This window comes from Hoplias malabaricus, chromosome 14, assembly GCF_029633855.1.
Source record: "Hoplias malabaricus isolate fHopMal1 chromosome 14, fHopMal1.hap1, whole genome shotgun sequence".
Lineage (NCBI taxonomy): Eukaryota > Metazoa > Chordata > Actinopteri > Characiformes > Erythrinidae > Hoplias > Hoplias malabaricus.
This window is the reverse complement of record NC_089813.1, coordinates 36,481,299-36,506,995: the sequence shown is the minus strand read 5'-3', so window position 1 is coordinate 36,506,995 and position 25,697 is coordinate 36,481,299. Positions and strand designations below refer to the sequence as shown.

The 25,697-nt window shown below is 42.8% G+C and overlaps 1 protein-coding gene across 4 annotated transcripts in view; it reads right to left on the bottom strand.

The window, feature by feature from the left end:
* The window catches only part of ptpn18 (protein tyrosine phosphatase non-receptor type 18), a 32,282-nt gene extending 7,540 nt beyond the window's left edge, over positions 1-24,742 (bottom strand). For 2 of the 4 annotated variants that reach the window (XM_066643680.1, XM_066643681.1), the window contains exons 1-12: positions 24,510-24,742; positions 8,926-9,034; positions 8,287-8,360; positions 7,990-8,076; positions 7,867-7,905; positions 7,558-7,626; positions 5,836-5,898; positions 5,420-5,562; positions 4,912-4,978; positions 4,729-4,806; positions 4,563-4,652; positions 2,647-2,744 (exon numbers count right to left, since the gene is read on the bottom strand). In XM_066643680.1, the coding sequence (XP_066499777.1) occupies positions 2,647-2,744; positions 4,563-4,652; positions 4,729-4,806; positions 4,912-4,978; positions 5,420-5,562; positions 5,836-5,898; positions 7,558-7,626; positions 7,867-7,905; positions 7,990-8,076; positions 8,287-8,360; positions 8,926-9,034; positions 24,510-24,599 (1,007 nt within the window). In that variant the 5' untranslated portion in view covers positions 24,600-24,742. The remainder of the gene's footprint in view (positions 1-2,646; positions 2,745-4,562; positions 4,653-4,728; positions 4,807-4,911; positions 4,979-5,419; positions 5,563-5,835; positions 5,899-7,557; positions 7,627-7,866; positions 7,906-7,989; positions 8,077-8,286; positions 8,361-8,925; positions 9,035-24,509) is intronic. The other 2 variants (XM_066643682.1, XM_066643683.1) reach the window with 2 other exon arrangements.
* Between the last annotated feature and the right edge of the window lie 955 nt (positions 24,743-25,697).

The window sequence follows — 25,697 nt, the reverse complement described above, 5'->3', positions numbered from 1 at the left end:
GTGTATCAAGCCCATCGAGCCTCCTGTTTTAAAACTTGCTCCCACCTCCACCCTTTTCTCATATTCATTTATCCAACGGGGGGTCCGGCTTCATACACATTCATAAGCCGCCCTGAACTCCTCCCCAAAGACTTCTGAGTTCACCTCCCGTTTCAGCCTCTACGGGAGTGGTCCATCCATCCATCCATTCATTATCTGTAACCCTTATCCAATTCAGGGCCACGGTGGGTCCACACCCTACCTGGAATCATTGGGCGCAAGGTGGGATTACAAGACAACACACACACACACACACACACTTTTGAGTGGCCAATCCACCTACCAAAGTGTGTTTTTGGACTGTGGGAGGAAACCCACGCAGACACAGGGAGAACACACCACACTCCTCACAGACAGTCACCCGGAGGAAACCCACGCAGACACAGGGAGAACACACCACACTCCTCACAGACAGTCACCCGGAGGAAACCCACGCAGACACAGGGAGAACACACCACACTCCTCACAGACAGTCACCCAGAGCGGGAATCGAACCCACAACCTCCAAGTCCCTGGAGCTGTGTGACTGTAACACTACCTGCTGCGCATGGTCCGTACTAGCAAAAAAAACGTTAAAGTGCTTCAAGGCCACATATAATTAAAAAAAATATTTCAGTGCATATACATGTGAAAATAGATGCTGTCTGTTGCCAGAAAACATGGGATAAAACAAGCTCAGAGAAATGGCAAAACCATAGAAGAAATAAAAACAAGCAAAAATGGCTAAAAAAAATAAAACAGCAATTCTCAATCCTCACTCCTGGGCTCTCGTGTTGAACTGAGCTGTGGCTCATTCTCATTTAAAGGAACAGGCGCTGAAACCGGTCGTTCTGAACAGAACTGTTTAGACAAGGGAAGAACACTGCTGTTGTGGTTGATCCGGTGCTACTTTTACCAGAGCAAGTCACTGACATTTCAATAAGTCGACAGAACAAAAATCAGTTTTTTGTTTTTAGCTTATTATTATTAGTTTGTTTACTCTAACTTTTTAGGGACGCTAGCATCTTCTTTATTTAATTACAAGAAATTCAAAAGGCCAATTTACATATCGGATATACACATGGTCCAAGGTTTTACTGAACAGATTATTATAATCGTCAATGAACAATACTGTTTGACCTTAAAATATTCAACTACCAGCCAATACATTAAACCTGGTGGATCATTGCCCTAACCGCAGTGACACTGAAGAAATAATGGAGTGTGAGTGTGTTGCATTTGTGTTAGTCATCCTCTAGTCCTCACACACACACACACTTATTTTTCCCATATATATTATTTCACTCAGATAGTAGCAAATGCACAGGGACAGCATTTCATGAACCTCCGAGACAGAGAAGGCAGCCTTCGTTGTCTGGAAATGAAAGTGTAAAAGCCCCATTTTTAGACGGAGCAGATGATGTGTTTCATCAAGTCTTCAGAATCAAAAGCAGGAAATAAGTATTTTCATTAAGTTTTCCTTCAGTATTTCAAACACAACTGAGTCAAAACACAAAAGACAGTTTTAAAGTGAGATTTCCATTAAAGTTGAACAAAAAACACATGGGGAAAAGATGTTCTTGACCTAATCAAGGCTTAATGTTCGCACATTAATATTTTAACAGTGGCTTTAACACATATATAAATGTAGTCAGTACATTTCTGCACACATTTCATTTGGGATTAATAATATTAAAAGGTAGATTGGCTCCATTTGCTGCAAAAAAACCATCTACCTTCTGGGAAGACTTTGCACCAGATGCTGGAACATTTCAGTGGGAATTTAATAACATTGAGCCATGACAATCCTAGTGAAGTCAGCTACTGATGTTGGATGGTAAGTTCTGCATAAGAAAATAACACTCCACAGCTAATCAACCCTCCAGAGAACGCAGTTACATTTCTCCAGATTCCAAGGCTGTGGGCTTCACACCGCTCGAGCTTAAGGTGCCTACAAATATTTGGGGGTGGTCTCCCAGACAGAGATAAAGCCTAGTGCTGGACTATATCCTCCTTTCAATGGACAATCACATTTCAAAATGCTGTTTAGTCCAGGACTAGGCTTAATCCCTATGTGGGAAGCCACTCCTTGATGTCTTGTGATGTTTTTCAGCTGGACAGTGACTCTATGGGAGAGGGAGTGGGTTGACACATCCTTAAGCAGTTAAACAACACCAAACCCTGACATATTTAATTTTTCAGCTTTATGGATAATAGGATACAAAAAGGAAAGTATTGTAAGGCACATGGTGTATGGAAAAAATGCTCAGTGTTGTATTTTATATTATATTATAATACACTGAACCCAATATCAACGTTTAGTTCATTAGATAATGAAGTACACCCACTCACGACACTAGACTGCACACTAATAAACAGAAGACAGAAGTCCAAGCAATCACCAGGTGTTTATATTCTGTCCCTGGAGAGGCAGAGACATCTCTGACAGTCCTAATCTGGGCTATTTCTTTTCCCCGTTTACCGTTTGTTTTGTAGCACAGCTTTTCCTTAAATTGATCACTCACTGTGCTTTTTCCTGTGGTCATAATCACAGAGGCCACAAACAGTCAGTATGCTCATGCCTGCTTGTTTGTCTGTGTGTGTGCGTGTATGTGTGTGTGTTATTACCTCGCTTTGGAGTCAAAGCTGCTGTTACAGATGGAGACAGACCTCAGCGCTGGCTTTGGGGGAATCACATTGGAGTAGAGAGACTGTGGACCCTGAGACTTCGAAAGAACGGAAGAAAACAAAACAGAGGGACAACAACAGAGGACAAGAGTAAAGAATGCAACCCTTGTTAACGCAGCCGTGTGAGGAGCAGTCCGCTCGGGTGCTCCAGTATTTGCATAGAGGAAGCACAATGCTAGTATGTTTCCTGTTGTAGGCTGTTTTATTTAAGTGCTCTCAGCATAACACATTGAGGAAGTAAAATGATGGCATAAGAGAGGGGTTTGGCCTTAAACATAAATCAGTCAAGCTTTAAAATGTGAGACTAAAACTCCCCCTTGCTCTCTTTGCTTGTTTACAGCATGGTGTTTTCACTTCTTGAATACACCTAATACAGCTCACCTGACTGAGGTGGAATAGAACACAAACTAGGATTAAAATTATAGACCTCACTTTAAATGGTGACCTCACAACGTAACGTCAAAGCTTCCTATCACCTTCATGTCAAACGCTGTGTTGCCATTTCATTATATTTATCTCACCAACCTTGCATGTACACACCTTGCACATTTAATGAGAAAAAACAAGCTAACGCTTTATAGAGCAGCTGGCTAGTCTGAAACTGGAAACCTAATGCTTTTCACTGGAAATAAATCATATATTGATTAAGTAAAAGGGACAGAAGGCTGGACATGTCAGGGTGTTGTGTGTGCACTTTCTCTTTACAACTTCTATTAAGTCTTTGAAATTGCCTGAATGTTATGCCTTTCCTTATCCAAGTACAGTGGAACCTCTACTAACGAACGCCTCTACTAACGAACTTTCCAAGATACGAACCGGGCATTTGAATATTTTTTGCCTCCACCAACGAACCACGACTCTAGAAACGAACCCGAGCCTCCGTCGAGCCGGCGGCTGGAAATGGCCACTGACCCCAATAGGCGAGTCTCCCAGCGCCCCCAGACTTGAGTGAGCTTTTAAGATTAGCAAATTGTAGCTTTAGCATTTAGCATTAGCGTAAATAGCAGACATCGAAATTCGTGCTAAGTTAAGCCGTATCTACGCTTCGTCTCCCCACATTCACCACTCATTCCATTATTCCACCCCCCCCCCCCCCACACCTCCCGTCATACAGCCAGTGCCTGTGTTACTCCTCCAGCCAGTCGTCACGTCTTCAAGGTAGCGATGTGTAACCACTTCTTTTTTATTACTGTTACCACTGTATTTCTTTTTTTATCTTTAGTAACGCTACATGTATTTTTTTTTACTAATTTGAGAGTGTTGTAAACATATATCAGCACAAAAAGGGTGACTTTCGGGGTGGGGGCTGGAACGCATTAATTGCTTTTCCATTATTTTAAATGGGGAAAATTGACTCGAGAAACGGGTCACGGAACGGATCAAGTTCGTAAGTAGAGGTTCCACTGTATTCCCAAAAACAATCAGTCTTCCTGAGGTCTGGCCTGACACTATCAGCTTACGTCTGCCTGACAGCTCACATATTTCAGATCCATAAAGTTGAGTTCTCACAGTAAGAGTATGGACAGAGACACCCTTCTCCAAGTGTATGTACTGTGTATCTGACAAGGTTCTGGTCTTCTATAGACTCTTGCATGGTAGATCAATTGAAAGTGCTTTACAAACCAGCAACAGCCAAATAAGATTTTCTCTATATCTTTTTAATCATATGAAGATTAGCAACGTGGACCTATTTTGACTGGAAATTAAGTAAACGGCCTTTGAAGTAGCTTTACAGGTACAGACTGTAGCCCATCTGCTGCTATGTGCATCTGAAAGAACCCGAAAAACCCTTTGATATAATTAGGTGTATATGGCACAGCTGTTTTTTTTTGTGAGCAATATATTTCAAATATTACCTTGCTCTGATTTAGCTGAGGGTGTGAAGGTTCTCGCAAAGCCTTTTCAAATATCTGCGCCACAGTGTGAAACACAAAGCCATACTGCTCCTGAATGGAAATATATAAGCTTTACAATTCTGTAAATGATAAAATGTTAAACAGCTGCTTATAGATAACACACTACCTTAGTCTGAACAGCTGACGGTCTTTGTCTCCTCAGCTCCAGAACTATGTCCATTATGCTGAAATCTTCCCCAATACTCTGATACAGAAAGTACACTGGTATGTGGTATGTGTTTGTGTGAATATATATAAAAAAAACATATATTTAAAAAAAATACACTGGTTTTTGTGGAATTTTCCATACCCTTTTTTTCAGTAGGTCATTAACGTAGTCAATCGCACAAATCACCCCAGTCCTTCCACAGCCGGCGCTGCAAAAGCAAAGGCAATCAACCTCAATCACTCAACACAATCGAGCCTATTCCTGCCTGCGCCGTGGCTCTCGAGGTCAGCGAGGAACTGAGGTCCATATTGTCGGACAGAGCGTCGTCCATACATTATAGCAGCGGGGGTAATGAGTGAATTTGTGCAGAAGCCTGTGAGTTAACTGGCTGTCGCGGCGCTACATCAGGTGCTGAATATTTAACATGTCTCGCTTCATTTAAATAGCGGGATTAAAATGCATGGGGCCGGGGAGGTACAGAGAGCGTCTCGCTCTGATGAATTTTCATGGGCAGATGGGTCATTTGTCAGAGGTGGTGAAAAATGGTCGGTTAGTCATGGCCAGGACGACCAGTTTGGGAGTGTGTGAGTGAGAAAAACGGTTGATGATTTGATTAGAGCGTATCTTTGTGTACGTTTGTGTGACAGACCTGCAGTGGATGAGCATAGGTCCTGTGTGGTTCGCCTGTCTGACATTGGCCAGTTCCATCATCCCTAAGATGCCATCCGGCATGTATGGGATTCCGTGATCTGGCCATGCTGTGTACTGGAAATGGGACACAGAGCGAGTTTCCTGCGCACAGAAATACATAAATAAATAGTCATTCTGTACTGATATAGTTTATAATTGTATGATTATAGTGGTGATTTACCACCGGCTATGTAACTCACTTCAACACATTAGATTCACAAGGTTAATCAGACCTTTATAGCCCCCTTTATAAGTATGAAGGCATTTGCCAGGAATTTTAAATAATTGTTGCATGACATTCACAGTTTTACTATCGAAAGAATTGACTTCAACAAATGTAAAGCTTGCACACATAGAACAGGAGGTCACACATACTTCATAGCATTTGACTGTCAACGTCCGCACTATCACTTCCTCACTGGGGAACGACTCTTCAGCCTGCCAGAACAATGACAACACACACACTGGGACATCAGCAACAAGACTTCCTCCAACGCCTCACGTGTCACCCACCACTAACATTGAAATCATGTAATGGATGCAAAGATACTCTGTACATAAGGGTTGTGTATTTTGTCACAGCCATGCAAGCACATTCAAGCCTACAGTATATGCCCAAAAGTATGTGGACACCTACTCATGCAACATTTTTCAAATACATTCATTCATTATCTGTAAGCGCTTATCCAGTTCAGGGTCGCGGTGGGTCCGGAGCCTACCTGGAATAATTGGGCGCAAGGTGGGAATACACCCTGGAGGGGGCGCCAGTCCTTCACAGGGCAGCACACACACATTCACTTACACACTCACACCTACGGACACTTTTGAGTCGCCAATCCACCTACAAACGTGTGTTTTTGGACTGTGGGAGGAAACCCACGCAGACACAGGGAGAACACATCACACTCCTCACAGACAGTCACCTTGAGGAAACCCACACAGACACAGGGAGAACACACCACACTCCTCACAGACAGTCACCCGGAGGAAACCCACGCAGACACAGGAAGAACACATCAAACTCCTCACAGACAGTCACCCGGAGGAAACCCACGCAGACACAGGGAGAACACACCACACTCATCACAGACAGTCACCCGGAGGAAACCCACACAGACACAGGGAGAACACACCAAACTTCTCACAGACAGTCACCCGGAGGAAACCCACACAGACACAGGGAGAACACACTACACTCCTCACAGACAGTCACCCAGAGGAAACCCACACAGACACAGGGAGAACACACCACACTCCTCACAGACAGTCACCCGGAGCGGGACTCAAACCCACAACCTCCAGGTCCCTGGAGCTGTGTGACTGTGACACTTCCTGCTGCGCCACCGTGCTGCCCCATTTTTCAAATTAAAGGCATTAATAGGGAGTTTTGTTCCTGTGTTGCAGTTAAAGCTCCCACTGTTCTGTGAAGGACTTACACCGAACGTTGGAACACTGCTGTGAAGTTTTGATGAAATTCAGCCATGAGAGCGTTACTGCGGTCAGGCACAGATGCTGGAAGATTTGTTATGGAATAAAATGACCAGAGAGCCACTGCTCCATAGCCCATTTGGCATTTGGCAAGGTAACCACAGGCTCCAAAGCGTTTCTATGGAGATTATACATCTGGTGTGTGCACTTTAAAGTAGCTGAGTACACTAAAGAAGTGTCTACAAACCTTTGGACACAAAAGGGTACCTCGACAACAAAGTTTTTTGATGCGGCACGGTGGTCCTCAGGTGGTGTCGCAGTCACACAGCTTCAGGGGCCTGGAGGTTGTGGGTTCGATGCCCGCTTCGAGTGACTGTCTGTGAGGAGTATGGTGTGTTCTCCCTGTGTCCGCGTGGGTTTCCTCCCACAGTCCAAAAACACATGTTGGTAGGTGGATTGGCGACTCAAAAGTGTCCGTAGGTGTGAGTGTGTGAGTGAGTGTGTATCTGTGTATCTGTGTTGCCCTGTGAAGGACTGGTGCCCCCTCCAGGGTGTATTCCTGCCTTGCACCCAATGATTCCAGGTAGGCTCTGGACCCTCCGCAACCCTGAACTGGATTAGCGCTTAAAGATAATGAATGAATGAATGAATGATTTTGCAGATACATACAATGGAGACAGTAAAAGGTCCGAATGTGAATGGCTCTTCTAGAGAACCCCAGTAGGCCTCACACTTTTTCTGCACAGAGAATAAAACAATATCACAAGTTACTCAATAAGACTGTCAACTACAAAAAAGCCTGTGTAACTTTTAATGCTGCAAAGTGCAACGGCCTCTATTTGGAACCACATTTCACTTGATATATCCCTATAATTTCATAAAGTACATATTAGTTACTTTATAACACTAATTAAGTATTAAAATGAATTATAATTTATTGACTGATCTGACTCTACAGACAAAAAAGAAGCTCTTTACCTTCCCCATCTCTATCTCCTTACACGCCATGATTATGACCTGCAAAATACAGACACACCATTACAGAGGGACCATTAATTCTGGACATATTAACAGGCTAAAAGCATTTTAAAATCTATGTACCTGGACATTATACTGCCAAATCATGCGCCAGAAATCCACCACTGTGTTACTAAGGGGGCCTTGAGTGGCGATGTATGTCTTGCCCCCCTAGTGGACACACATGAATATTACAACACCAGTGACAATAAAACAATATCTGACTCTGCACACGATGTACATCTGCACAGAGCTGCTTCTCTGATGTACCATTACACTTTATTTGTATGAAAAGGAAAGCAGAATGAATGTATTTCTCAGTGTCTTGGTCATTTGATGCTCATCCCCAGTGGTCAGTGAGAGCTCCCATGAGAGATTTACCTTGATAAAATTGGCATTAATGTAATCAGAAGTGCAGTCAGGTGTTGGATCCAGAAAGACACGGGTCTGGTCGTCTGAGAATAAAGAAGCAACTCATTTTAAAAGTTCAGTGGGAACAGGATTAACATGGGATTAGATATTAGACTCATTATGCACATGAAAATATTTCTTTCTGAGCTGTAAGAGTTAGACACTAACCAAATGAACCATGGTAAAGTAGTAGAGTGAGTTTTAACACACTGTTTAAGCAGGATTTAGCACTATATTAAACAGGACAGCATAATAACCAAAATCACACCCAGGAAATGTTCATTCATTCATTATCTGTAACCCTTATCCAATTCAGGGTTGCGGTGGGTCCAGAGCCTACCTGGAATCATTGGGCGCAAGGCGGGAATACACCCTGGAGGGGGCGCCAGTCGTTCACAGAGTAACACAGACACACACACACATTCACTCACACACTCACACCTAAGGACACTTTTGAGTCGCCAATCCACCTACCAACGTGTGTTTTTGGACTGTGGGAGGAAACTGGAGCACCCGGAGGAAACCCACGCAGACACAGAGAGAACACACCAACTCCTCACAGACCCAGGAAATGTGTACCCTCTGAAACAGATTTAAAGGTTTACGTACATGGCAGGATGTCCTTGTAGCGGTTTTTCTTCACATTTTCTTTGGTTCCCCCACTCTCATTGGTCAGACTGTACATCTCTTTCATACTGCCATTCTGTTGTCGAATCCGCTGCATTTACGGAAAAAACACAGAAATACGTTTGAAAACATTCAGAATATGTACAGCGTTAAAGTGAAATATCAAAATCTATAACAGTCTTCAACAGTGAATCATGAATTTACAGTTTAGTTAGTTAGTGTTACACTTATACAGCGCTTCTCTAGACACCCAAGCATGCTTTACAATTCTCACTGATCAGAACGCTCAATCCACACACACACTGGCGAGAAGCGGCGGCCAAACGCACAGCGTACTCTCGACCAGGAACGACCGTCCACCTGGAGAACTGCTTTGGGCACTAGGGTTTCACCCAGGACAGAGCGCCAATCCATATCTGGGCACACACACATTCACTCACAAACCAGGACAGTTATTACAGAAGCAAGTTCACCTAACCTCCATGTTTTTGGACTGTGGGAGGAAGCCGGAGACCACGGAGGAAACCCACGCAGACACAGGGAGAACATGGAAACTCCACCCAGATGGGACTTGAACCCAAGGTCCCAGCGCTGGGAGGTAAACGTGCTCACCACTAATTGAAGAAACGTTTATTTCTTCTCATGATTAATGGTGACATATTACACCGCAGTTCTACCAGTACTGGGGTCTTAATAACATCTGTGATTCGCTTTGGTCAAAATAACACAATAAGGCAAGGTAAGGCAAGTTTATTTATAGAGCACCTTTCATATAAAATCAATTCAAAGTGCTTTACAGAAAAAAAACAGTTAATTTACAGTTAAACAGTTACATTTTTGTGTTCTCCCCGTGTCTGCGTGGGTTTCCTCCGGGTGCTCCGGTTTCCTCCCGCGGTCCAAAAACACACGTTGGTAGGTGGATTGGTGACTCAAAAGTGTTCGTAGGTGTGAGTGTGTGAGTGAATGTGTGTGTGTGTGTGTCTGTGTTGCCCTGTGAAGGACTGGACCCCAGATACAATAACATCAATGTTCAAAAATACAGAAAACTGGCCTACTTATGCAGGGCATAGGAGTGAGTCTGATATTGTGTGGCGACATATTTGCTGAGTCAAAGCCCCCCATTCCCAAAATATTAGATAGCTATAAGATTCCTGTAGATAAGGCAGTAATAAGGCAGTGGTGTTTGTTTTCCTCTGCTTAACCTCACTGGGCTCTCACATAAACACGGGTCCAGTGCTGTGATTAGACAGACTCAGACAAGGAGGAGGTTCAATCCTAGTCTCTGCTCTTGACATCAGAACAAAATCAGAACGTCTTATTTCACAGTTGGTGAGTTGGAAGACCCTCCAGATTCCCAAATGAACGTGCACATGCAGTGAACACGTGATTTTTATCATCATGTGTCCCCTTTAAAATCTGTGTGAAAGCCAAAGTTGGGACTGGTTTATAAATGTGTCACAGGTTCAAGGAGGACAAGAGAGGTGAGGTGAGTCAGGTGCTGTGTTGTGTTATTGTGTCTGCCGGTGATACATTCCGTAAAATTCAAATGGAATTTGGTGGCACTGAGCATGCATTAACGGTGCCAGTGGGGCTATGTACAGTCACCAGGGAGGCTAGTGTGGATTTACAGTTGTTGGTGGATGGCACACAGTAAATTCACCAGTGTTAAATCAACACTATTAGTTTTAACTTAACACAGAGAGCTATTAAATTATTACACTAACAGTGTTGATTTAACACTGGTGAATTTACTGTGTAGGGCTTGGAGCGGGTGGGTCCCGGAACGCCAGACTTCACTGTTGAGGAGGTGTAATCGGCTTAATTCAGCGAAACACTGATGAGGGGAAGTGCCTCCCTGATGACCCCTGTGTAGAGCTGAGTTGGGTACACACGTGAGTACACTCCATTGTTGGGTGTAGCTGGTTTCTGATTGTAAACAGCCACAGCAACCCTATTGGTTTGGGTTAGGATTTAAATGATGTGACTGCAGGTAGGAAGAGAGTAGGATGGGCCCTATGTGAAGCTCTAATGGAATGCCATTTACCTCTTATCCTGTGTATGATTATTATATTACCTCCATAGCCCACACTTATACAATCTATGTGTTCACATCTAATGTACAAGAAAGTAGCTGAATTCACTAGTTGCAGAGACTGCCCACAAACATATTTTGTGGACACTCCAGTGAAATACTAAACAAGTAAACATGCCTTTGCTATTCAGCCGTATTTGCAGTAAAATGGAAACTGTGCAAATGTATTTGGTGAAATTATTTATTCATGATACAAACTTCCTTTTGAAAATGGTGTGGAGACAATAAATAGAACTTGCGTTTCGGTTTATCAAGACTGTAAATAGGCCGACCAGAATGCATCAGATAGCTTTCAGAGACGTCACAAAGTTTTCCACAGTCAAGAACACGCTGAAATGCTGATTCTTGCTGCTACAGTAAACAAGCAGCTTTAAGAGAAACTTTGCTCAATTGCTTCATTTACCAAATGTATTAAGAACAAATCCTTCTTAGATCCTTGTAAACATAGCACTGCGATACCTTGCTAAAGTAAGGACTTGCTCGTGCGTGTGTTAGGAGCAGGACTGATTACTGTAAGGCCCTGTTAACTAAGCCTCCCAAGAGAACTACCTCTCTTACATAAAACACAGCAGCCCAGATCCGCACCCAACGGGGTTACACTTGATTTTAAGGTCAGTTCTTTGCTGTTAATTAACTGTTAACAAGACATTTACAAATACATGTTTAATAGTAACATATCCGTTGTAAGCACTTACAAATGTGGACAAAGAAAATGTATTTGTATAAGGTATTTTTAAGTCTTTAAATAGGTTATTACCCGTTTTTTTACTAATATCCTAAACATTAAAACGCATTGTAATACTTCAGCTGCAAGCAGACCACAAATGTAAATGCCAAGCTGACCCTAGAATATTAACAGGTTAAAAATACTTAAATCCAGACTAATATGGTAGTTATTGCTAGTTGGAATGAAAATATGGATTAGTATATATTCGGGCGTTGATCAGAAATGAATATGAATCAGCAATATATATACAAAGACCAGGTTAGTATGCAACTGCATTATTGTATTTTTGCTATGAACTATAGCATTAATGAACACTTCCTAAGAAGAGATCTGTAGTTATAAAAGGTGAATAAGTTACACTTTAGTAATGGTCTTGCAAAGACCACCCTTAATAATTTCTTTACTAATGTAGGTTGTTCTTTATGAACTACTTCCACAGCACTAATACACACTCACAAACAGAGAAGTGCTTGTAATTGAGACTGAGTATGTTCTACATCTGTTGTGCAGTGGCAGTAAAAATCCTTCAATCTAATGGGTACTCAAATTTTTACACCATGAACATTCATTCATTCATTCATTCATTATCTGTAACCCACCTTATCTGGTGGATCCAGAGCCTACCTGGAATCATTGGGTGCAGGGCAGGAATACACCCTGGAGGGGGCGCCAGTCCTTCACACATTCACTCACACCTACAGACACTTTTGAGTAGTCAATCCACCTACCAATGTGTGTTTTTGGACCGTGAGAGGAAACCCACGCGGACACAGAGAGAACACACCACACTCCTTACAGACAGTCACCCGGAGGAAACCCACGCGGACACAGGGAGAACACACCACACTCCTCACAGACAGTCACCCGGAGGAAACCCACTCGGACACAGAGAGAACACACCACACTCCTTACAGACTGTCACCCAGAGGAAACCCACGCGGACACAGGGAGAACACACCAACTCCTCACAGACAGTCACCTGGAGGATACCCACGCAGACACAGGGAGAACACACCACACTCCTCACAGACAGTCACCCGGAGGAAACCCATGCGGACACAGGGAGAACACACCAACTCCTCACAGACAGTCACCTGGAGGATACCCATGCAGACACAGGGAGAACACACCACACTCCTCACAGACAGTCACCCGGAGGAAACCCACGCGGACACAGGGAGAACACACCACACTCCTCACAGACAGTCACCTGGAGGAAACCCACGCAGACACAGGGAGAACACACCAACTCCTCACAGACAGTCACCTGGAGGATACCCACGCAGACACAGGGAGAACACACCACACTTCTCACAGACAGTCACCCGGAGCAGGACTCGAACCCACAACCTCCAGGTCCCTGCAGCTGTGTGACTGCACCACTACCTGCTGCACCACCATGCCGCCCCAGACCATGAACATTAAAAAAAAAAACTATAATATCTACACGAATAGTGGATATGCCTTGTCTTTTAGTAAACTTTAGTAAAGTGGTTACTCTGAATGTCTGTTCAGCTGCCAGTATTCAACTCATTATATAAATACATTTATAACATGTTTGTAAGCTCTCCTACAAATGCTGCGTTCATCTTAAATAAGTAACTATTAACTGTTTATTTATTGTTAATTAACATCTTGTTAGTAGTTCATAAAATGTTAAGAAGCAGACCTTAAAATAAAGTGTTACCCACAAAAGAACTGGGAGCTCATAACACTCTGGTCCTGAGAGTTCTCCTGTGGCCTTTATCTTCTAGGATAGATTTCACAGTCCTTTTCCTTGTTTTTAAAGCTCTAAATGGTCTCTGTAATGTTTACCTCGGTTGTGTATATTCTGCCCTTCTTCAAATACCTTCTGTAAACTCTAGGAATGGAGAGAATCTGTCTGTGATTACGTTTCTAACTCTGTTCCTCTTTCACTGACCGTCAAGCCCTGTCCACGTTTGAATTGTGATGTATATTATTTATTGACCGTTTGATCTATGATTTCAGGCTGAATACTGTTTTACTGATTTATATAAAGCACTTTTAGTAGCTGTGTGTATAAATAGTTCTTTATAAATAATTGTAAATATACACAATAAACACTAACATTTATAAATAACAATTTTTATAATATCATTTTACAAGCAATCCACACACTGCTATAAATGACCAATGGAGCAAGTTATAACATCATGAGAGGATTGTGGTAATGACAAGTGCCTCAAAAGTTAAAAATAAACGATCAGAGCCAACAGTAAACTAGTACAGAGTAGAAAAAAGGTCACCAAACACAAAAACAGAAACTGGAGGAAGTCTGTATCTGTTTGTATGAGGTTTGTTAGAGTACTCGGGCTGAGATACACTATAAAAAAAGATTTGTTCCATAAGACAGGCTTTGTGTTGTGGTTAAAACCAAACATATGAAAGAAAATAGCATTTGTGTTGAGTCACATGAAGCCTAAATCGATATTCACCTTGCCGAGAAACCACCGCTGATTATTTATGGTAAAGCATGGTCTACTCTGAGGACAGGTCTCATTTTCTCTGCATTGAGAGGTTCTTCTACACAACATCAAGTGAAATCACACTTGATCTGCAGGAACCAAAGGAAGATAACACTTTGCACCAGAATTCTCAACCTCTCCCCACAGTGCTCAGGAAGCTAGTCGTGACAATGCATTTGTGTTTACGCTGTCTGCTAAAGAAACAGGAAGGGTTTCCAAACTTGAACGTTACTCTGTAGTTTGGCTGACAGAGTTACAAACTGACTTTAAAGGAACACTATGTAGTATTTTTCACCTTAAATTTACAGCTTAAAAATGGTGATGATCCACTGACAACTAACAGGAAGAAAGCAGAGCATTTGTTGTTGCTACTCCAAGCCCAACACTGCAGAAGCTGCTCTATGTACATTTTTAATAGGGTAGGGAACCACCCACTTATTCTGCAACAGTAGGGGGAGCCCAACAACAACCTAAACCATACATATTGTTCCTTTAAAGGTGGGATATTCTACCCCGGGCGGCACGGTGGTGCAGCAGGTAGTGTCGCAGTCACACAGCTCTAGGGGCCTGAAGGTTGTGGGTTCGATTCCCGCTCCGGGTGACTGTCTGTGAGGAGTGTGGTGTGTTCTCCCTGTGTCCGCTGTGGGTGCTCCCACAGTCCAAAAACACACGTTGGTAGGTGGATTGGTGACTCAGAATTGTCCGTAGGTGTGAGTGTGTGAGTAAATGTGTGTGTCTGTGTTGCCCTGTGAAGGACTGGCGCCCCCTCCAGGGTGTATTCCTGCCTTGCACCCAATGATTCCAGGTAGGCTCTGGACCCACCGTGACCCTGAACTGGATAAGGGTTACAGATAATGAATGAATGAATTAATATTCTACCCCTGTTCTTAATGAAATGTCTGTGATATATTTAGGTCAGTTACTTTAAACGAGAAAGGGACAGAGCTCAGTTCAGTGCGAGTGCAGAAACCCTGGATTTTATGCATTTTCAATTGGTTCTCTTTCTTCTCTCATCTTGTTTCCCACATATTTAATCTGTAACTTTATTTCTCTGCACTTGTTGTGTTTGTTTTGCTACATTTAACCTCACCTTATTGCTCTCACATGAACATGGTTCCAGCGCTGTGATAGGACAGACTCAAACAAAGAGGCGGGGCAATCCTGAAATGTCTGCCGTCTACATAAGAAGCACATAAGAATTCCAACTGGCTCACTTTATCTAATGTTTTCAGACTTGGGCAAATCACAGAAAAAAAGCCTAAAAAGTGATTTCTTCATAAAAATGATTGGTCATTGGTATTGAGACTGTGTAATGGGTCCCATGGCCAATGAAATTAAAAGAACACGTCCTTGTCTAAATGATGGATGCACCTGTATTTGGTCTTTTCTCCCTTCATTCACTGGACTATCCAGGCAGAGCATCTTGGCAAAACAGCTCAATTAATGTAAACACAGCTTTTTACTCAAATGTAGGCAATCTGAGAGAAAAAGAGTCTGAGTAAAGACCTCTCATCTCTCTCTGTGATAGTCTCGGCTTTGGCTATTTCTTTTTTGAGAAGGTGCCAATGTTCCACTGAGTCAGAGTGAGAAGTTAAAAAAGCCTGTCCTGCTTCAGGTCACACTGAGCATGCCGCGTTCATTTTTAGTTTGTCGACTTTACTTTTATAGTAGAATTTACTATATTTCTTCAAAAATATGACCTTTAAACATTGGCTGATTTTCACACAATTCTAAAAACTGGATAAAAAGGACACAATTGAGGGAACAAATGAGATCAAAATAAATGATACTTCTTCGTCTACACTGTAAACCCTAATGTTCAAAGTAATTAACTGGATAGAGTAATTTTAACTCAAAATATATTGAAAAGTTGAAATTTAACAATTCAGTTATCTTCAATTATGTCTTCTTTTTGAGTTTGATTTTGAGTTCCTGTTTGTGGTTTTAAGTCAAAATAGCAGAATATGACTTAACAGAACCTAAACGTTATGAGTTTGTGCAGCCTGGCATCTGAAGTCATAAACCTAGAACCACCGTGAAGCAATTGTCAGCCACAATGACGAATGTTCTGGGTTTCACTGCTTTTAGTGATGTTCATATCGCTGTCACACAGCTCCAGAGTCCTGCGTTTGTGGGTTCGAGGCCTACGTTGGGTCTCTGCCTTGAGAAGTTTGGTGTGTTCCCCCACAATCCAAAAACGGGTGGGTGGACTGGCTGCAAAAAAGTGTCGACTGGTGTGAATGTGTAATGAACTGATGCTGGGTTACAGACTTTTAATGAATTTATGGTTAGATTAGTTAATATTAATTCATCATTCATTCTCTGTAAGCGCTTATCCAGTTCAGGGTTGCGGTGTGTTTTTGGACTGTGGGTGGAAACCGGAGCACCCGGTGGAAACCCACGCAGACACGAGGAGAACACACCACACTCCTCACAGACTGTCACCCGGTGGAAACCCACGCAGACACGAGGAGAACACACCACACTCCTCACAGACTGTCACCCGGTGGAAACCCACGCAGACACAGGGGGAACACACCACACTCCTCACAGACTGTCACCCGGTGGAAACCCACGCAGACACAGAGAGAACACACCACACTCCTCACAGACAGTCACCCAGAGGAAACCCACGCAGACACAGAGAGAACACACCACACTCCTCACAGACTGTCACCCGGTGGAAACCCACGCAGACACAGGGAGAACACACCACACTCCTCACAGTCAGTCACCCGGAGGAAACCCACACGGACACAGGGAGAACACATCACTCTCAGAGTGGGAATCGAACCCACAACCTCCAGGTCCCTGGAACTGTGTGACTGCGAGACTACCTGCTGTGCCACCGTGCCACCCCGTTAATAGTAATTAATAATATTAAGTACCATAAATGCATATGTTTTGAGTTGTGTCAAGCATTAAATGAAGTATTACACACCTAAAGTAAACGTGTATGCATACTTCTGACATTTGAGTTTATGAACTTAAAAATCCTAAGGCAACTGATTGTATTGAGTAAATGCTCCAATATCATAGATCTCTAAGTGGCAGAAGATAATGAACCTCTAGGATTAGCAGTTAATCTGAAGGTGAACTCAGAGTCAGGGTATGTGTTTGCTGAAACAGATCATAGAGGACCTTAGAAATAGCTTTGATGCTCTTCAGGCTGGAAACAGTTACAAAGCATCTCTAAAGAGTTTGGCCTTCACCAATCCACAGGAAGACAGATACAATGTGTACAAATGGAGGAAGACTTTCTTAGTGGCCAACCACCTAAGGTTACTCTGAGGGCAAGGTGTGTGTGTAAGGTCATGAAACCTGGCGTAGCTTCTAAGAAACTAAAGGCCTCTCTCACATTTGGTACTGTTAATTTTCTTGAGCCTTTAATCAGAAAAACCTGAACAACACCTGTGTGCATGGCAAGGCTGCAAACGTTGGAGACTGCTTTCCAACAACCACCCTGCTGCCTGGTAGTTTTCAGTTTGCTAAAGATTTTGTGAACAGTTATGAGTTAAAGAGAAAGTGTTACATCTGGAGAACTGAAAACCCAGCACTTCAGCCTAAAAACTGTATCCTCTCTCTGAAACTCTGTGGTGGTAGCACTGGTCTGTTTGCTGCATCTGGGCCAGGACCACATGCTACTAAATACGGACCAATAAATTCTTAATGGGGGCGGCACGGTGGTGCAGCAGGTAGTGTCGCAGTCACACAGCTCCAGGGGCCTGGAGGTTGTGGGTTCGATTCCCGCTCCGGGTGACTGTCTGTGAGGAGTGTGGTGTGTTCTCCCTGTGTCTGTGTGGGTTTCCTCCGGGTGACTGTCTGTGAGGAGTGTGGTGTGTTCTCCCTGTGTCTGCGTGGGTTTCCTCCGGGTGACTGTCTGTGAGGAGTGTGGTGTGTTCTCTCTGTGTCTTCGTGGATTTCCTCCGGGTGACTGTCTGTGAGGAGTGTGGTGTGTTCTCTCTGTGTCTGTGTGGGTTTACTCCGTGTGACTGTCTGTGAGGAGTGTGGTGTGTTCTCCCTGTGTCTGCGTGGGTTTCCTCCGGATGCTCCGGTTTCCTTCCACGCTCCAAAAACACGTTTTTGGCCGCCCTTGAAACAAATCATTTAAAATCACCCAGTATTTTTACTTGATTGTGTATTAGGATGACTGTAATCAAAACACGCTTTTTATAAACATTTCCTCACCATTTGCTGCTCTCCAGTCTGTTGTCATTCTGGAAACTAGTCTAAAGCCCCAGTGTCTCTAAATGAGTGAAAACTAGTCTAAAGCCCCAGTGTCTCTAAATGAGTGAAAAGACAGACTAGCTCTGTCTAGTATACTAGTCTTTCTCTCTCTCTGCTCACGGCAGAGGCATCCGGGGCTATTTCTGACAATGAAGAGAACTCCAAACACTGAAAAGCATGAACTGAAATGAGGATATTGCTCCATTCCTGCTCCATATATGGAAAATATTGACTTTGTTTTGCTGTTTCTGATCACTTAAGGTGGAAATGTCTCCAAGTGTGGGAGCTTGCTAACTGCATTACGAAAAGTACTACAAAAGTAAACAGTTACAAATGAGTTTCTGTGATAATCCAATCAGTGAATAAAATCTTACAGACAAGTTAAAACTTCAGTTGTTTTTTTCCCCTCAAACACACCATCCCACCTTAAAAGACAGTCAGCGGAGAGTACAACGATTGCCCACAATTGTAGACGTTCCCTTTAATAATTATATATAACATAAAATTCAGACTTTACTATGAAGTCCTTCAGGTGCTGAACTTCTTAGAGTCAAATGCAGAGAAATACTAAGTGCTGTAAACTACTGATTTAAGAGCAGTAACTTCAGCTGTGCACGGAATTTGCATCCACACAGTCTTGCCTGTTAGTTTAAAAAATTGCTAATATTATTGAGTGATTTTAATGAGTCATACAAATCATATTTAATGAGTCATATTTTCCAGAGTACGCTATTTTTGTGAGAGAGACCAGTGAACACCAAGAGGATTTTTATGCTTTATCCATGTCATAATGAAAGCCACAGAGTATTTCATACTTCCTTGCTGCAAAAGGAGAACATGAGCGCAGAGTGCAGCGTCCCACTTTCAGTTTTACCCTGGACTGCGAGCTGACCGTATATTACCTCAGACATTGCGACAGTACATTTAACGTTCACCTGTGGTAAACCTTTCCTGTACGGAACAGTAAACAGGGCAGAGCTCCTACCTGAACAGGACGAATGAAGGATAGGGGTACTAGATAATGGCAGTGAACTTTAACCAGCAAATTCTATTAACAGTGCTCATCAGACAAAGCACTAAACCACTAAACCGCAGAGCAGAATAAAAAAACAAGAGCTGTGTCCCAGTGAAAATGTGCTCTATGAGGAAGCACATTTTGTAAGTGTAGTTTTAGTATCGTGCAGCTTTGTTCTGAGCGATGGTACATAAAAATATCTCATAAAAACTGAAGCTTTTCGTCACTGCAGGCCAGACTGTGAGATCTGTGCAAAACATCAGCCCTGCAAAGCTTTAAAAACATGGTGATGAACTAAAAAAAACAACATTTGTTTTCATGTTTACAGTTATAATTTGGCCTGATGTGTTGTGTGTTGACCTATATAGTTTACTTTTTACTTATTTAAGGATGTATTGCATCTTAAAGAGCTAACTCATCTGGGACTGTGATGACAGGATGTATACTGCTCACAGTAAACAAGAGATCGTGATTGTGATTATTTGGAGGGCTTATTTGCATATTGCAGGTTTCCTACCATAAAAAAACTATATATATTGGGGCGGCACGGTGGTCGCAGTCACACAGCTCCAGGGACCTGGAGGTTGTGTGTTCGAGTCCCGCTCCGGGTGACTGTCTGTGAGGAGTTTGGTGTGTTCTCCCTGTGTCTGCGTGGGTTTCCTCCGGGTGACTGTCTGTGAGGAGTGTGGTGTGTTCTCTCGGTGTCTGCGTGGGTTTCCTCCGGGTGACTGTCTGTGAGGAGTGTGGTGTGTTCTCTCTGTGTCTGCATGGGTTTCCTCCGGGTGACTGTCTGTGAGGAGTTTGGTGTGTTCTCCCTGTGTCTGTTTCCTCCGGGTGACTGTCTGTGAGGAGTTTGGTGTGTTCTCCCTGTGTCTGCGTGGGTTTCCTCCGGGTGACTGTCTGTGAGGAGTGTGGTGTGTTCTCTCTGTGTCTGCGTGGGTTTCCTCCGGGTGACTGTCTGTGAGGAGTGTGGTGTGTTCTCCCTGTGTCTGCGTGGGTTTCCTCCGGGTGACTGTCTGTGAGGAGTTGGTGTGTTCTCCCTGTGTCTGCGTGGGTTTCCTCCGGGTGACTGTCTGTGAGGAGTGTGGTGTGTTCTCCCTGTGTCTGCGTGGGTTTCCTCCGGGTGACTGTCTGTGAGGAGTGTGGTGTGTTCTCCCTGTGTCTGCGTGGGTTTCCTCCGGGTGACTGTCTGTGAGGAGTTGGTGTGTTCTCCCTGTGTCTGCGTGGGTTTCCTCCGGGTGACTGTCTGTGAGGAGTGTGGTGTGTTCTCCCTGTGTCTGCGTGGGTTTCCTCCGGGTGACTGTCTGTGAGGAGTGTGGTGTGTTCTCCCTGTGTCTGCGTGGGTTTCCTCCGGGTGCTCCGGTTTCCTCTCACGGTCCAAAAACACACGTTGGTAGGTGGATTGGCGACTCAAAAGTGTCCGTAGGTGTGAGTGTGTGAGTGAATGTGTGAGTGCGTGTCTGTGTTGCCCTGTGAAGGACTGGAGCCCCCTCCAGGGAGTATTCCCGCCTTGTGCCCAATGGTTCCAGGTAGGCTCTGCACCGCAACCCTGAACTGGACAAGCGCTTACAGAGAATGAATATATATATATACACTGAGAGTGTTGACAAGGGTTACATTTTTTTACACTTAATTTAACACTAATAGTGTAGATTTAACACTGGTGAATTTTCTGTGTAGGTAATTGTGTGCTGTGCTGGTACAAATGGATCAGACACAGCAGTGCTGCTGGAATTTTTCAAGCCCTCTGTGTCACTACTGGACTGAGAATAGTCCACCAGCCAAAAATATCCAGCCAACTGGAATGATCAGCACATTTTTTTATTATTTATTAATTATATTGTTAATATATTAATAGTCAGTAAGAATCTGTTATAACCCACAGATAAGAAGGGCAGCAGTGACCTGTTGTTTGTCAGATAGTCAACCACAGTCAGTTGCTAAACCTCAGATCTTGCCAGATACTGAGCTCACTTTATCTTTTCCTGACTTTATCAACATTAACCCTGTCAGCTGAAGCACATATTTGTTAATAAGTTTAGCCATTTAAAGAATTAACCACCAACAGAGTGTTTTTTCACACATTAATGATAACGTGGTGTGTACATTAACATGTGAAATGACTAAATTTACACTCTCAGTTCACAGCTTATTTCTTTCCCCTGATATTTTTTGTAAGTTCTCTGACACTCAGCATTAGACACAAAAAAGAGGTCAATGTTGCATGTCCTATCTCTGTTACAAAGGATTATTAATGACTTTTAAGTGGTTTACAACTTAATTAATAACCAGACAAAAATAATAAACAGGAAATTTACCCATGTATAAGCTTTTATAAATGTATTCTTATTTTAAAGTGGTACCGAATGATCAACCGCCCAATCTTACCTACTCTGTGGTGATCCTGTGGGGGTCCTGACCGTCAAAGAACAGGGCGAAAGGGGTCAAAAACAAAGTGTTCACAGCATCAAATGGACTATAGTCTGTCATTTTAAAACAACAAAGTGCTCTTGTATGGTCAGTGGAACTGAACGGACAGTAAGTGTGGAAACAAGGAGGTGGTCATAGTGTTGCTTTACTTTATAGATGGGTTATGTTGCACACACACACACACACACACACACACACACACACACACACACACACACACAGTAATTACAGTAGCAGAAGCACTTTGTAGTTCTACAATTACAGACTGTAGTCCACCTGTTTCTCTGCATACTTTCTTTCCATTTTACCCTGCTCTTTCACAGTCAGGACCCCCCCACAGCACCACGGCAGAGCAGGTATGATTCGGGTGGTGGATCATTCTCGGCACTGTGACACAGACGCTGTCAGATATACGCGCATGAGACTGTGTTCACCACTAGTTCAATTTTACAAAGTAATCAGTTGAAATGTACTAGCCTTAAAACCAATTCCATTAACGCTATTAGTATTTGGATAGCAGCAGATTGAATATCAAAAATAATGACTCCCGTCCTGTAACAACTGTACCCTAAAATAGCACACACCCACACACTGGGATGTGCTTTGCATGTCTTTCTGTTCGTAGTAGCAAGATGACCGAGTCAACATTTAGAACCTCATCATAAATCATAAATCATTAGTGTTAAATTAACACCGTTAGAGTAATAATCTAACAACTCTCAGTGTTAACAGTAATAGAGTTGATTTAACACTGGTGAATTTGTTGTGTGTGGTGTGTAGGGTAATAAACAGCTGGAGAGCACTGGGGAACGGGTATCATACCAACGGTTACAAAACAGTAACACTCTAAATCACCAGGTTTCAGACTAAATCCCGATTAACCTCCCATCACCACAGAAGGTTTAAAACCAGACTCTCCAGCTTGTGCTGTGCTGTTTGCGTCTCTGAGAAACGTCGGCTCCATGCAAATTTCCATGCCATTTTTGGCATGAATATGCATTAACATATTCAAATATAGTGAGGCAGCGGCGTACTCTTGTATCCTCATAAAGTGCATGACTCTATTTTTATAGCACATGACTCCAGTGCCTTAAGTTAACAAACACTGTTTATGGGCTCAATAAAAAAACACTCACTGTATGACAGTGCACCCTCATGTAGCCTCTAGCCATGACTGAGGAACTTCTGTAAAACTCATAACACTGAAACCTATATGTGTTTTGGGGGGAAAAGAGGAAGCTATGGGACTGAAATATTATGACGTTTTGTTCACGGTTTTCTAAACTTAATGAATTTGAAGTTGCTTTGAAAAACCCTCAAAATGGAATAGAGGCCTAAATCACACACCATCACACTACTTCAGCCAGCAAAGCCCATTAGAATAGCAGGGGATTCTACTCTGTTAATACAGCACCTGTCAGAACATAAACTGTAATATGTTGGGTGCTATTTTTCTTGTTTGGCTCGATACTGAATATATCAATCTTGAAGTTGCGAGCAGTGAATAAAACAGCAACACTGAACACAATGAAACTACACCATGAAAACAAAACAAGGAACTAATAGTGGGTGACTAAACTGTACCTGTGTGAGATGTACTGTCATATGCTCAGGTTTGAACTACACTTGTGAAATGACATGCTTAATTTAAATGCAAATAATTTTAATTGCCTGAACTTTTTATTATTTATTATTATTCATTATTAGTAACCGCATCCAAATTGTTCTCTGTAGACGGCGTGTACATTATTTTCTGGAATATTCTCAGAAACAAAGGTACTGCACAGCTAAGCTACTAAACGTACAGTCACCGGAAATTCACCTTTCTATTTTAATTGAATAAAGATATGCTAGTCATCACATAAGTTACCTTTTATGTGTTACATTTATAAAATACATTTAATAGATCATAATTCTGAGACAATTTCTCATAACAACCTTGGCACTTCATTATAACGACTTACTATCTATAGCTATGAGACAATTTAATTTAACTAATAATGAGAACTCATGATTATGACGTAACAGCGCATAATTAAGAGCGGGTAAATGGTTATGAAGAGAGAGCAAGCCATTGCTATGAGACAAAAAGCCTTTAAATGAGTCATTCAGGTTGTTAACTCAGTGTTTTGAGGTAGCAAGTTATTACTACGAGACAATAAGGTATAACTACAGCAAATTTTCCTCATATTATTGAAGTTAGTACATTAACTGTAGGCCTGGGTCACTTTAGTCTCAGCAGCGTCTGAAAAAAAAAACACTACACACTCTAAAGCAGTCACATTCACGCTTTTTTTTGTGTGTGTTTACAGCACAACTGTGAATTTCTTTTACAGCACTCTGTGGTGATTTTTTTTTTTCCTTTGCTCGGACAGTAAAACAGTAAATGCACTGTAAACATGAAAAAAACGGCCTGTTCTAGTTATTCTCAGTATGACTTCTCTGCAGTCTCAGTACTTGTATATATTAAGAGCTTTAAAAAAAAGAACTAACCACAAAACTGAGGAGAAAGCTGGTCTAAAGCGTTCGGTTTTATATATTTTGTTACATGAGCGTGTCTCTCTGGCGAGAAAGCCGTCGTGTACTCACCGCATACTCGGACGCTATGACATCCCCATCGCTGTCGTTTTCTGAGAGACGCCGCACGCGCTCCACGAACTTCGCCAAGTGCGCTTCCATTTTATCAACCCTCAGAACCTCTTCACAAACACCTCACGGCGAGCTTTCGTCGGTCGCACGGAGAAAGCCCGAGTTTTTCTCATGTTTTAAAGCGGATAAACCATGGAGAGACACCTGCGAGAGTGCGAGGCGGAGAGCTTGAAAGGAGGGAGGGAGGGAGGGAGGGGGTGGACGCTATCTTTCAGTCATTCACTTCAGTTTAGTGTACATTGGGCCGTGTTCCAATAAGCACACTTCTGTTGTAACTAGTGAGCTTTGAATTAAAATCTCGCTCTGGCCACGCCCTTTTACAGGGAACAGATTACACCTTTACAACAGCGTATTAGTGAGCTACAGATGGGCTGTGTATCAATTTACTCAGCACTACACTACACATGCACTCTACATACACTGTTAATGGTAGTATGCTTGGAAAAGAAAGCCTGAGGCATGTGATTTTAAAGTAAAAGTAAAAGTACGGGTCCTTGGTTGTAGCATGATACGGAAATTATGATAGTATGTTAAAACACTGTATAGTTAAAGGAACTCTGCGATATGTTACTTTAAAATTACAGCTTTGAAATCATTGTGATGCTTCACTGGCCAGTAATAGGGAGAAAGTAGAATCTGTCGATGCTACTCCGGGCCCAGCACTGCAACATTAGGGTGACCAGACGTCCTCGTTTACCCGGACATGTCCTCTTTTTTAAACTTAAAAAAATGTCCGGGCGGAATTTCACAAACGTCCGGCATTTTGTTTTTCTTGAGCTTACATAGAACTTCGAGATAGTGATGTGTCGGTCGCGAACGAACCGGTTCAAAGAGCCGGCTCTTGTAAGTGAACGATGAGAGCCGGTTCCCGTCTAAGACCGAGCCATTTTTTCCAAGGCTTGTCATATTATGGAATCAGATTTGTGCCAAAAAGAATCGCACAAAAAATTCATCTCAAACGTAAAACTTATCATTTTCAAACAAAATATCCAGCTCTGACCTTTGTGCTCCATGGTTTTAGTGCGTGAGCTCTGAGTTCTGCGCGTGCTCTCTGAGTTTTGTGCGCCAGCTGCACGAGTTTTGTGCGCGAGCTCTCTGAGTTTTGCGAGCAGTTTTGGCACAAAGCTC